Consider the following 14,078-nt stretch of genomic DNA (forward strand, 5'->3'; position numbering starts at 1 on the left):
CCAGATACATGTCCACAGCATGTTTGTTAAAAACTGTATAAGCCTTGTCACTTGACTTTTTTTTTTTTTTTTTTAAACCAACCTGAGGCGTTAGTTCCACTTCCAGCTCCCCTGACAGATACTGTCGCTCAAATTCTGCATTCTCTCCAACATATGAGGAGATCATCCTCTTGATCTGCTTAGTCTGGAGCAGCAGGCCCAGGCCAAAGTTATCCACTCTAAGGAAAACACACACAGCACTAACTTACTAAGCTTTGTTTTGTTTATTAAATTAACTTAAGCAGTTTTTTATAAATATAAGCTGATCTAAAGGGTACACACAAGTGTCTTGTTGTGTTTTATTTTACATTTCATGTTATTATATTTCAAATGAATACATTTTCATTTTTTATTTGACATTAAAGCACTTTTCTGTCAATACTCATTTATTTCTAGCAACTATGCTTCTTTTTCCTCATAAGAAACTATCAACGTCCTATCTTCCTGCAATTTCCACCATTTCTTATTGTTAACGTAAACGCTTAGAGAGGTTATTCAAGGTTGTAACTCAGTCAAGCTAAAACGGATATGGCTCCCTTTTCTGATCTTAAGACAAAGCAAAGACAGTCACAGTCCAGCTGTGGCCTATTCACAGCCATAATCACAGTACATTTGATCAAACACAGCTGCTGAGCCTGGGGTTGCCACTGAGTCAGATTTTTCTGAGCATGTCTTTGTTTATTGTCTGTCAAAACCGCACGGAATAATTGTGCTTGAAAGAAGCTGTGAAGCTCACACTGGTCCGAAGTGTGTCTTACACCTGCTGCACATAGGGTGTCACGTATTTAGACCACCATACCTGGACAAATCCTCATGACTCAACAGTTGTGAATACATTTTTCTAGCCTTCTTTGACAAACATAAATTGCCGAGTCCCTCAAGCAACTGTTTGATCAGCTATGAGAGGACTGGCTTTTTGTGGCTTTAAAGCTCTTTCATACCAAACAAGAAAAACAGATGGCAATCGAATCAAGTTAGTTTCAATCTGTCCAAACTGTATTTTTGCAACACAAAACACTTTAAACATGTGCTTCATGTTAATGCACAGGCAACTAAAAACTCACTTACACTGCTCTAATCTCTAACTACCACTGCTTTGTTCTCTAATTGTAACTCTAATCTCGGGTTATCTTAAAGTATATAAAGGCCATGCCTTATCAGAATGCAAAAACAGATAACTGCAAAGTGCACTTTCACATGCACACAAACCACTGGTGATGCAACACACAATGGAAACACTAAAGAAAGGTTTTGGACTATTAACTCGTGTTAATGTTTTGTGTGTGAAGCTGGTGTGTATGGAATGATGTTTGAGGACTATAAGCTCTTCAGGCAAATACTCAGTGCTCATTCATGAGAGCAGATTCCAGCAGTGATCTTGAGCACAAGTGTCACTGCCTTTTATACAGAATCTATTTGGTTTGTGTCAAATTCTGAAGCAGCTGATTACACAGTACGTATAAAGCTGCAAGGGAAGGCGGTTCTGTAACAGCCCAATAATCTCCTTTTGTACAGCTGAATCCTTCTCAACTCATCGAGGGCATAAAGGGCCAGCTGTGTCAGTTTCATGAGAAGTGAAATATGAGGGTCTCGTTCCTCTCACCCAAAAGCAGTGAGACAAAACACTTATGTGTTCTATATTGCTACAAAAGTCAAAAGATTAAAGATTTATCCTTGATTAGGGATCACTTTAAAGAATAAAGTGACACAACACAACCAATATTTCTGCATGTTAACTTCTTACACTTTCTTTCCACTGCTGCCAAAATAAGGTTAGCAATGCCTAGTTGTCAAATAGTAAATCTAGTTTTCATTCAAAAAATAGTTTGTTCACACTGCTTTACAAGCAAACACACTTATGCAGTACTGTCATTTAAAAAAAAAAAGGAGTCTTTATTACAGTACTTGATTGCCTGCCACTGATATAATTAATTTTCCCAAGGGGTAATATGAGAAACTGGGACTGTTGTGCAGGGCCGAACCATAAAAGCTGAACTCAATTCTGTTCAATATTAACTTTATCTCTTGATATGCTTCCTGGTGCAGCCCAGATCCAGTTTCTCATGTGGCCCCTTGGGAAAATTGATTTCCCACCCATGACTGGGATATATGATCACCAAGAAGGCTTTATTATAAAATGATCATACGAAAACATACACATGTAATTCTTACCCTTTAATAGTTTTGTATGTGGCATAAATACAAAGACACAAAAGGGTAAGAATTACTCAAGTTTCACTATTTCTGCATAAGCACTACAATTAAATGTTTACTGGATTGTGACACGCCAGGTTTTGATTACAAAAGAAAGCTGCAATTTTCTTTTTCCTTTTTTCTATCAACAGTATTAGAATTTTATTTGAGTTAAAAGACTGAACGTAACCTTCAGTTAGTTCTTGCTACTGTACAAAATGTACAAAAGGACAAAACGTATAATAAAGGTAATTAAGGTCATCAGCTGACTGTTATGTGTACACTGAATCTGCACTGAGACCAAATACAAACATCACACACAAGATCACCTGACCACACACACCTCTTCCTTGTACCTTATCCAATGACTTATCTACTAGCCTCTGGGCATCTCGCTAGCACAACACTGCCTGTCTGGCGTTACAGTCATAAGGTTGCCAATGCTGCAATTAGACACCATCACAGGCTCAAATCAAGACAAAGAAACACTACTATTCAAGACAATAAGCAAAACGTTCAAGTTCATATGCAAGGATGTGGTTTGGTTAAAAGATTTAAACCAAAGTAATAATTCTAATGTTTTTGTTTTTATTTAATTCTACCAAAACAACCCAACAACAATGAATGGTACTATTCTAAAACAGCACGTACAAATCATGTACACTTCCACACATACCCTGCATTGTTACTGACTGCAGTGATGCTCTTAACGCCAGTCTTCAGTAAACTGTTGATGAGATTCTCCGGAATTCCGCATAATCCAAAGCCTGAGGTGGAATACAAAAAAGTAAGCGTTGCAAACAAGAATCACTGTGAGAAAAGAAAAACGATACACATTTAAACACTACTTTAAATAAAACTGCCAAAAGTATGTATCAGTGTATTTACGTTGTAAGTAAATGTTATGACTTTGTGTTTTATCTTCACTTGTTCAGCTGATGTCTGTGCATTTACTGCCATCGCTAATTTCCTTATATTTTGCTAGGAAACAATAAGAAATGTCTAATCCAGTTAATTGGCTTAAAGCATAAAAAACATTTCTCTGAAAATGCTCAGAGAAATGAAAACGAATGAAAAAGCAGCCGATGTCCAAAGAAAACTTTAAAAGACCTTCAGAAAGCCTGGAGAACAATTGATTAAGACCAGTTACAAAATTACAATTAAGTGCTGTATGCTTAAGTGGTTAAGTGTTAACCAGATATTTTAGGCCAATTCGTTCATAGCAATGTGAGAATTAGGTTGTGATTTGAACTGTGATTCAGTGCTCTCCTCATGGACTTTGGATCAAAGTCCAAAGATACCCCGGCCTTTGATGACACAGTTGAGCTACATGGTGTGAAGGAATTTTATTCGCAAACATATATTTAAGACATTTTAAGATCATATAAGGACCTTAAAATGTCTTAAATACACATTTATATCTAAGGATTAGGGACATGCCAGATTTGGACAGTAAACTAATACAAAAACAATGATCTTGTTAACTATGTCAAACCACACAGAAAAACCAAAGTGCAATCAGCTTGGATCAAGTCCAGGTATTTCTAGACTTGTTTAGAAATATTCTTATATTGCACTGAGGGAAGGTTCATCTGCTTTTCTCTTAGACAGAAGTGCGTCACAATGGAAAACATTTAACAATGTCACTGTGAACAGGACTATAAATAAGATCAGTGGATTGCACTCAGTGTGTGGATGATACTCAACCAGCATTCTACAGACAGTTTGGAATCACTTCATTGCAAATTAGACATTACATTTATTCTAATGAATTCACCTGCCACTTTCTTACGTGCATGCGTTCAACCGCTCATTAACACAAATATCTAATCAGCCAATCAAATGTCAGCTGCTAAGTGCATTTAGGATGACACACTGAAGTTCAAACCAAGAATCAGCCTGGGTAAGAACGGTGATTTAAGTGATTTTGAATGCATGGTTGTTGGTGCCAGACAGGTTGATCTGAGTAATTTAGAAACGGCTGATCTACCATCTACCAGTATTGTTCCACACAACCATCTCTAGGGTTTAAAGAAAATATCCATTGGTTGCCCAGTGGTTCAACAAAAGCTGGATAACAGAAGACTGAAAAAACATTCTCTAGTCTGATGAGTCTCCTAACAATTGGATGGTAGAGTCAGAAAAAAAGATAACCATGGATCTATCCTGTGTATTAACAGCTCAGGCTGGTGGTGGTATAATATTGTGGAAAATATTATCTTGTCACATTTTAGGGCCCTTGGTATACCAACAGTGCACCATTTAAATGCCACAAGATACAGGAATATTATTGTTGTTGACTGTGTCCACCCCTTTACGACCACAGGTCTTCTGATAGCTGCTTCCAGCATGAGAACAAACAATGTCACAAAGTTCAAATGACCTATAACTGCGTTCTTGAACATGACAATGAGTACTCATCACTGTAACCAAATAGCCTCCACAGTTAGTAGAGCACTTTTGGGATGTGATGGAATGAGAGATTTGCATCACGGATGTGGAGCATGTTTTTGTTTCCAGCACCTATAAGAAACAGTAATACCAAGGTGTACCTCATAGCATCCAGTGAGTGTATGTAAATATAAAGCATAACATACTGTTAGGTGAACAAAATCATCATAAACCAAGAAGTCCTATCTGACATTGTTACAACATGTTTGTGAAAGTACTATACATTACCTCCCACAAGAATGGTAGCTCCATTATGGATATCTTTAACTGCTTCTACAGGATCCGAGTAGAACTTTGAATTTTTCTGACTTGATGTGGAAAAGTAAGAGCCACAGGTCTGTAGAAAGCACAAGAGCATGAAATACAGCAAATTTGCATTCATAAAAAATGCTGTTTCCGCAACACCAAAACAAACAAACATGTAAATTCTAAATAGAAGCACAAAAAAATAAAGGCTTAAAACCTAATGACCTGCTTGCACAGTTCAAATCCAATTTATTCTGTAGAAGAAAGGAAAAGTAAACCTAACTGCTGAACAAATCCTGCAACAAATGCAGGCGAGATTATGATAGCGCACAGCCAAGAGCCAAAAACCAACAGTCAGCAGAGGATTCAGGTTTAAAATCATGTGTTTAAAACCCTGTGTCAGGCCAATGCGAGCTGCTGTCTTTTGTAAATTCTCATATCTCAGACAGTAGTTAAACGCAAGTTCAACCATGAAGGGCAGTTAAAATCTAAGCTATCACGCAGATTGCTGCAATCACACTGTGTGGGTGATAATTAACTAGCATTCAAGAGAAAGCTTAAGTTCACAATGTTCTTGTCATTACACACAAATACATTGTTACAAATAATCTTTTTTATTAGTTAACAAAACGAGCTTCACATTTAACGACTCTATAATATTGGAACATGTTTTTGAAAGTTTTCCGCACTGAATAAAACGTGTGGCAGGTGTTTAGACCTAAATCTATGATTACTTGGTGTTGAGTTACGCGCACTTGTGATCATCCAACTACACATACCTTAGTCAGATCAAATAACCTGATTCGCTTTATTCATGCATTTCTAGATCTTAGCAGCAGTTTTTGAAAGGATTGGCAAATGTGTTGTATTGCGCGTATCCGCAAGGTTGTGCGCCCTGCAGGCTGAGGTCAGCCCACAATAACACATAAACGCAAACTGAAACAGTATAAACGACGCGAAGCTTGGTTCATAGTTTCATTCCAAATGTAACCAATACTTTAATGACAGTTGAATTATTATATTTTACTACTGTCGTCTCTTTTTTTGCAGCAACATCATCTCAACACTCCTACAACAGGTGTAACGTCGCTGTTGTTATACTGACCTTGCTCAATTGGTGGATGGCGAAGTTTATTTTGGTTCTGTGGTGGGTTTTCAAGAGTATATTTTCCGCTCTGCACAAAGCTTTGAGGGCCGCCATGATTTGGAGCTACAAACTTGGGGTGGGCGGAGATGCAGGGTGAGCGCTGACTGGATCTTTAACCGAGCTAGCTGAGGGTCACAAAATATGGCTACACGCAAGCCCAGCTCGGCGACACGACGCTATTGGCTGTTTTCAAAGAGGATGAAAGGAGAAGCTCTTCTTCGTTATCTTTCCCCCACCTGGTAAGCTAGGCATGTTTTAGTGCATTGCCGCCTACTGTTGGTGTTGTAGCGTCATAGCGTTTGAGAAAGCCCAATACTACCCTTGTTCTCTTGTTCTTTTTTAGTAGGGCTATACTGTATTCAAAGGTCCACGAAGAAAACATTAATTTCCCTGACACAGCTTGCAATGCATGAGAGCAATTTCCAATCTCTGTTTCCCCACTGCATCCCATTATCACATTGATGATTCAGCCTCTCACTAAGGATGCAGTGGCACAGCATCCTGCCAAATGGCACATGCAAATCTACATTTTCTACCTAATCTTATCCACGCCATCAGTGCTTTCAATCCCAACATCTGCTAGCACACAAAGACAGTTTCACATTTGATTAAATTTATTTTATTTATATCGAAACCATATTTCAAAACAGGAATTGCCTCCTGGTGTTTAATATTGAAAGGTAAAAACCCTACAATAATGCAGAACAACCCCAACAACTCACAAAAGACGACGTGCTATGAGCAAGTACTTTGGCGACATTGGGAAGGAAAAACTCCCTTTTAACAGGAAGAAACCTCCAGCAGAATCAGGCTCAGGGAGGGGCAGCCATCAGGGTTGGGGGTGAGGGGAAGGAGACAAGACAAAAGACATGCTGTGGAAGAGAGACGGAGATTAACAATAGCTCATAATTAAATGCACAGTGGTGTTGAGAAGGCATTCTCTTTTTTTTTTTCATTAGAATTTTGACATAGAAAAAAAAATCATGATGCATTAAAACCCAATTCTTCTGAATTTGGAAAGCCTATATCGACTCTTTAGAAACTTCCAGAACTCAACTGCCAAAAAGGCTAGGCCTTTTAATTTGATAAAACTTTAGTGTTTAATTTGCACAAAGCAACCTAATTGCAGCTACCTATATTTCCACCAGGAGAATTTTTTTTCTGAAGCTTTCAACAACCCTATTGATCATTTGCTACCAAATATCAATATCAAATCTGTATGATCAGGTAAAGGGGAGTCTGGAGAGGTGGAGGTGCGTGCTAGAGGAAAGAGTAATGAAAGTCAGTAGATGCAAGACTGAATACGTGTGTGAATGAGAGAAAAGCATATACAAGAGATGGAGCCAATTGTAGACAAAGTTAGAGAGGAAAGGTGAGATGAGATGGTCTCGACACATGCAGAGGGATAGTGGATATACTGGCTAAAGGATTCTGACTATGGAGCTGTCAAACAGGAAGAAAAGAGAAAGACCACAGACAAGGTTTATGGATGTAGTGAAAGAGGACATGCAGTGGGTTGGTGTGACAGCAGAGAATTGGAGATAGGGATTGAAATGGATGATGAAGATCCACTGTGGTGACCCAGCTCAAAAAAGAATTTAGTTATTAGTTATTTCCCCTTCTGCCCCATGAAAACACAATGTTGAGGAGGCACAAGGCAGATGTCCTACACCAGTTTGCAACACACTTCTTGCAATACCTGAATTTTTCCCAGTCTGCCTCATGTTGCACAGAATTTCCCCTTCTATTTTCCTCATTTAATTTGTATCCACAGGTTCCAGCAATATGCCCCCTCCAACAAACAGAAATCTGTAGCTCATCCCTACATTTCGCATATCTTTCCTCTGCATGCATCCCTGACATTTCAAGCAAAAACCCACAGATCATTTTTTTCATCCGTCCTTTGAAATTTATCTTTCCACTTTGTGTAGAAACGGTTTCTGGCATAGGACTCATTGCACTGGACTAAATAACTAAAAACTCACTACCCCCCCCCCCCCCCCCCTTTTTTTTTTTTTTATTCTAACCGGCTACCAACAGTTTGTTTCCTACTGTCTGAGTTATTATTTTCCAAAGTCGCCTCAGCTGACGTCTAACTTTATAGCACGCACGCTCCCTTCAGCTGTCAGCACCACCACACTATCTAAAAGTACACGTATGTTTACAGGTTAAAGTTAACGTTTTTACAAACGCAGGGACGACTTACTGATATAATCCTATGGCCGTGCGCGTGCATGCACAGAAACGGAAATTGAAAATTCTTTGAACACGTGAGTAAAATCCGTAGCTCCCGTGACTGGTACTTTTAGTCATGGCCGACGACTACAGACGACAAGGTTTCGAGTTGGAGAGAAGAATATTTGAGTTAGACATCAAGTGTTCGAGTCTCAGAGCTGAAAAGCAAGGTACCGATTACACTGTTTATTTGTTTGCCTTTCGGCAATTCATTTAGTACGTGGCAAACAGTCTTGGTTAAGGAATCGACTAGCAAGCAAGCAATCAAGCTAACTTCCAGCGTACGTTAGCTTGCAACCATGACAACAGCTGCTGTCTAATGAAATATTGCATTTTGGCAAAAAACAAAACAAAACAACCTTTCTGAACACATCAGTGCATATGCAGTTAGTTAATTATAATTAGTGGTTAGCAACGTTGCAGGAGAATGTACATAACTCGCGGAGTTATGTTTGTATTTCACTAGGGTTTTTGAGTTAACTGCTAACGTTAGCTAAAATGCAGTATTGTTGACATATGTGAAGGTATGACACATGATGGCTGGTAATGCTAGCTAAACGACTGTCATCAATAAAGCAACGAAGCATCTACCTTGTCCTTATTGCATGTTAAATGGTGTCGTTAACTTTTTTACTTTAACTTGTATCTGAACCTCAAACGCCACCGTGTTAGTGCGCATTTTTGGCCTTATGTTTATCTGTGAATGCTCGCATGGGCTAGTCAGCTTATGTTTTATGCTAAAATATTTTTTTTCCTGTCATGAGTCGAATTGTGGATGATTATAAAGTCCCGATCAACAATCGCGATAACTCGGGATTTTTCATGAGTTTAGATTTGTACTTGGGTAATATGTTAACATATGGTTCTTCCGTAGATGATGACTATTTACAGAATGCATCTGCCATACTAGACAAGTTGAAAAGCTTTTACAGACAAGGAGGAGAGAGTAGCAACCTATCCAAGCTGCTGCAGGATTACACACAGGTACTTCCTTCCATCAAATTGTATTTACTCTCTTGCGTTTCAGTAAGTTATTTTATTAAGTAGTCAGTAACATGAGGGTTTTTTTTAAACTACTAGTGATTTTTGTCCCCAAAACCACAGAAAACAGGATAAAATACCCAACTAAGGTGCTCTGAACACAAGGAAATTTTTCTTACTTACACTGCTTAGCAGTATTATACGCAAATATAAAATGTCTAAATCATCTTAGAAGGTGGAAGCAGAAAGTGACAGGTTTGCAGTAGGTTACTGTTGTATCTACATTTTAATAAAAACCCTGCATATCTTAAAGATGCTTTCAGTTGTTCCCATTTTCACAAGGGGTCACCACAGTTGGTTGCTCACACATATAGTTTTTACTTTTTTGCAACCCCAAGGGGATTTGTCTCCTCCCAAAATCAAACCAGGGATCTTTTATTTGTTAGATGGATGTGTAGACCACTACACTATGCAGCCACTAAAAAACGATCATCTCTACAAAGTAAAAACTGAACACATTCCAGTCTCTTTACTTTTACAGTTTAAGTTTAGCATTGTACACACATGTCCAGGGGATTGAATACCCATATTTGTTGGTTTAGTGTCTGTGTAACAGACTAAATTGTCATGTATAGCTAGAAGCAAGTTATAAAATGCAGCTGTACTATAAGGGAGTTTATATAAAAAAAAGTAAATCTGTCTGCACATCTATATTGACTCTGGCTTGAGTAAGTGAACATAGAGCAGGCAAAGGCTAGTTACATGTCAAGAATTGTAGCTAAGTTTGTAAAGTAGTGTAACATAAATGTTGTGTCACAGACATAATCACAAAATTCACCGTCTATTCAGTAATAAACGCTAAGAAATTTTCTATACTCTCTGAAAATAATTTCCTGTGAATTTTAGGGCTGCAACAATTCATCACCATAATCATTGCCATCGACTATAAAAATTTGTTGACGCAGAATTGTATTTTCTTAACTGTTGAGCACAGGCATACGGGTGACTTTGTCCAATAAAGAGGCTCATGCACCTGTCAAATGGCTAAAGTCAGGACAGAGAACATCTTCAGCATGGTTATTAACAGCTGGGAACATCATCTCAAAGATCTCAAAGCTTTATTTGAACTTATGGATAGAAACTATTTTTAGTTTCCTACTTGCACATTTTTTCTTTGTTTAAATGCTACTAGCAAATTAATTTATATTACCTAACATTTTGATTTATTTCATTTTTATTCTGATGGTTCTATTGAGTAATGTTAAAAGAACCATTTGATTATTTTCAAATTCATATGTCATTATTTTTGCTGTGGGACAAAACAACAGGGTATTCATAGGTGGGCAGACTTGAGCAGGTAAGGTACTGGAGCCTAGAATAAGAGGTTTGCCTACAGGAAGTGTAGATAAGAGTTACTGAAATAATTGTTGACTAATCAAAGAAAAATGAGGCACATTAGTCTGCTATCAAAATAATTGTTATTTAGCAACTAATGTTGCTAACATAGTGTCTTCTATAATGAGTTCATTGAAAGGGCCGTCTTTGCAGTTGCTGCTGTCTTCTGTTTAGCTCTTATCTAAATTTTGACATAATTACAGAGCTCATATCAGGAAAACATGGAAACTTTGTCTGAAATGAAAACCCTCTAATTATGAGTGTTTTAGTTCTGTTCCTTTAACGATTTACAGCCTCTGTGTGACATTGTAATAATGTCTAATGCAAACTGGTCTAGATTAACTTTACTAAAGATATTCTGAAGCGTATTGCTTTAAAAATTTAGGAGTAAAATGTTTGCCATAAACTGTAAAACAAAACCTCTAACTCCATACCAACCCACAAGAGATGGTTCAGTTAGGGAAGAAGAAATGTTGAAGATGGTGGTTTTGTTTTACATTTGTTACAGTTGTATCAATGTGATTTTGGGGTGCTTTCCATTCTGCGTACTGTACTTCCTGCCATTCTCATCACTCTATCCTTCAGCCTTTAGCCTATAATTTCCCCTAAATGTATCTCTGAGGAGGTTCAAGAACCATCATACTAAAGCTTTTTGAAAGACAGAAAAAATATTTTTGAGTAGGCAGCTGATCTGATGGGACAGTAAAATCAGTGACTGCATTATTGGAAATTGCTTTACGTGATCTAAATTCAATTCAGTTTCATTTATGTTGTGCGTGCTTATGTTGTATTACAGCTCCAGATTAGATACAGATATCTCTAACCGTTGTTGTTGTCGTCCCCCCCCTAAATAGTTTTCTTAATTGGTTTAAAGAAGGAGCAACAGCTGGCAGGTTTATTATAGGCCTTTATCCTATTTTGCAAAGTTATACATGGTGCAGGCAAAATGTTTAAGACAATTTTAACACATCATTCAGTTTTACTTTTTTTTGTAAATTATTTTATTTTTCATCATTTAGGTGATTCTAGACATCACTTTTTATGAAGAGAATAAACTGGTGGACCAGGAGTTCCCTGAGGACTGTTCACCATTTAAAATTCAGCAGCTTCTTCAAGATCTGACTGAACCTGAAGTTTTGGCCGCACGGCTTGCACCAGCACAAGAGGTTTGTGTTTGTCTCAAACCGATTTTGGTGTTGTCTTCTACTCCATTTTATGAATAGTGTACTTTGTATCAAATCACAAACTGTCATGTAGTCTGGTTATTACAATATAAGACTATAGAGGTTACTAGGACACAAACCCACAACCCAAAGGATATAAAAGAGGAGCAGACACTCTTTTTTTTTTTTTTTTTTTTTGTGTCCATGTGTTTCTTTCTTGGTCTGGTTAACTATCCAGTAATTATCCTACTTTCAGTTGGACGTCAGTTCAACTTTAATTTTCCCTTTGATTTGTGGTTTCGCTACTCACACTTGGACACATGCTTTTAAAGTGCTTATGAAATAAATATGGATGAGGCATCATGGAGTGTCTGATATTGATATTCGTGTCTTTTGGTTTATGTTAGGTGCAGTCTGTGTTGGGTTTAGAGCTGTTAGAATGTCTCTACTGGAGACGTGGAGCTCTGCTGTATATGTACTGTCATACCCTTCATCAGCGAAAGCAGTGGATCAAGAAAAACAAGGAAACATTCCTTAAGGTAACAAACAATGCAGAGATCTAAGGAGTTTCATTCATTGTTAGCTGTACAACTTTACTTTGATTAAAACCAATAGTTTACCACTTTTTTATGTTTCTTTTTTAACATTAAAAACATTTTTGACCCAGTGTATTCAGGAAGGTGTGCGATACCTGATGCGGATGCTGCAGGTGAGAAACTCTGTAAAGCTCAATGATGGTGTGGTGCTACATGACACTGCTACAGCAAACATCTTATCTGAAGGTAAATGTGTTATTTATTATAGACGTGATAAATGAAGGAATACACTTGAACCCACAACCTCCACAGTTATGTGATCGGATGTTTGTGTTATATTGTGGTAGGGAGAAACCTGACAGCTTCGCTGGAATCTCTTCTGTCCTTGGAGACAAGAGTTTTGGCAAATAAATATAGTTACTGAGAATTACATCCCAGAGTAATCATTGGCAGGGATCATTAAATGTGGTTTGGGGGCTGAACTCCTTAGTAAAGGAGTTTTTTACTTCTAATTTGTTACCCATCTTTGAAAATCTTAGGAGAATTTAAAAAAAAAAAGCAGCTGACCTTCATTGAAGGTCAGCTGCTTTTTCTCTCATCCCAGAGGCTTTTCAATTCTAAAACCAAAAGGTGGAGAGTCCCATACGTAATAATGGGTACAGGTACAGAATTAGGTGTATAGATGTGAAAAAAGGCGTGGACCATTACCACCAGAAGTTTCAAGTGACACTTCGGAAAAAACTTGCCCCAAAAACTGGATATGGCTCACCTTGGCTTGTTTGATGATTCACATGATTAATAGTGGTCAGCAACCACCTCCTAAGGGACAACCCCCACTAGGGTTTAAATACCTGGGGCTCTACATACAGAAGCCAAACTGAAGAAGCCTCTGGGATGAGAGGTGAAAAGTCTTCAACAGAGTTAAAGAAATCCATCACTTTTTGTTTTTCTTCTTCTAATACTACAATGACCTGGATAACTGAAAACTGACACAGAAATTTTTTTAACAATCTGTTCTTTTGTCGCCAACTGGTCTTACTAACTACCGGTTTATCTTTTGGGTCAGGCATTTTCTCAGACACACACCTGTTGACAATGATGTACATTGGCGAAATGTGTTTCTGGGCAGTCAAGTACGAGGACTGCAGCGCTGACACTACGGAGCACAAAGAAGATCGCCTCCAGTTTCGGGACATTGGCACACAGATCCTCAACAAATATGTGCTTGCCTGTGAGGGCCCTCTCCAAGGGCAGGGCTGGAACACAGAGAATGCCAAGGAAATCCTCAGTATTTTACAGTGAAAAATATAGCTTCTCTGTTACAATTGCCCTCAGGAACAGATCAAAGTTCAATATTCAAATGTGTCAATCCCAAATAAAAATGGAGCCCATCGGATGGGGTGCAGTCTTGTGAAAGTTTATGGGGAGGCACAGGGAGAGAGTGAATGTGAAGAAAGGAGATGCTGGAACAGTGTCTACAGGCAACCTAATCCTATGCCAAACAGCCCAGGCCAAAGCAGATGAATGAGAAGTTAGAGTATAAGACAAGCATTGTAATAGAAGGGCTGCACAAGAGGCTGTTGAATAATTATTTGCCCCTGGCCTGCTGAAAAAGCAGTGGCCACTCTGATTCCAGACTGTTGATTGGGGCATTTGTTTTGCTCTAAGAATGTGTCACAATAGCATTAATAT

General features: G+C 38.2%; 2 protein-coding genes across 3 annotated transcripts in view; one reads left to right on the top strand and one right to left on the bottom strand.

The window, feature by feature from the left end:
* The window catches only part of oxct1a (3-oxoacid CoA transferase 1a), a 55,768-nt gene extending 49,516 nt beyond the window's left edge, over positions 1-6,252 (bottom strand). The window contains exons 1-4 of the mRNA XM_085475724.1: positions 6,035-6,252; positions 4,912-5,020; positions 2,909-2,999; positions 83-218 (exon numbers count right to left, since the gene is read on the bottom strand). Coding sequence (XP_085331850.1) covers positions 83-218; positions 2,909-2,999; positions 4,912-5,020; positions 6,035-6,130 — 432 coding nt within the window. The 5' untranslated portion in view covers positions 6,131-6,252. The remainder of the gene's footprint in view (positions 1-82; positions 219-2,908; positions 3,000-4,911; positions 5,021-6,034) is intronic.
* A 1,905-nt stretch (positions 6,253-8,157) lies between these two features.
* Positions 8,158-13,782, top strand: rimoc1 (rab7a interacting mon1-ccz1 complex subunit 1). Of its 2 annotated transcripts, none has more exons than XM_085475727.1 (6): positions 8,158-8,481; positions 9,186-9,295; positions 11,707-11,853; positions 12,258-12,389; positions 12,518-12,632; positions 12,734-12,813. In XM_085475727.1, exons 1-6 carry the CDS (start codon positions 8,388-8,390, stop codon positions 12,808-12,810), a joined length of 675 nt encoding a protein of 224 aa, XP_085331853.1. In that variant the 5' UTR covers positions 8,158-8,387; the 3' UTR covers positions 12,811-12,813. The 2 variants fall into 2 exon arrangements, with proteins under 2 accessions (XP_085331853.1, XP_085331852.1); XM_085475726.1 differs by lacking the exon at positions 12,734-12,813 and adding an exon at positions 13,453-13,782 and having other exon boundaries at positions 8,161-8,481.
* The last annotated feature ends 296 nt before the right edge of the window (positions 13,783-14,078 follow it).

This window comes from Copadichromis virginalis, linkage group LG12, assembly GCF_057382275.1.
Source record: "Copadichromis virginalis isolate Kocher_CV1m ecotype Utaka linkage group LG12, C_Virginalis_male_GT1.1, whole genome shotgun sequence".
NCBI lineage: Eukaryota > Metazoa > Chordata > Actinopteri > Cichliformes > Cichlidae > Copadichromis > Copadichromis virginalis.

Bases quoted from the DNA above. Each gene is read 5' to 3' on its own strand.
- rimoc1 (XM_085475726.1), top strand. From the start codon at position 8,388: ATGGCCGACGACTACAGACGACAAGGTTTCGAGTTGGAGAGAAGAATA. The intron at 9,296-11,706 runs GTACTTCCTTCC...TTCATCATTTAG, and splicing joins TGCTGCAGGATTACACACAG to GTGATTCTAGACATCACTTT. The intron at 12,390-12,517 runs GTAACAAACAAT...TTTTTGACCCAG, and splicing joins ACAAGGAAACATTCCTTAAG to TGTATTCAGGAAGGTGTGCG.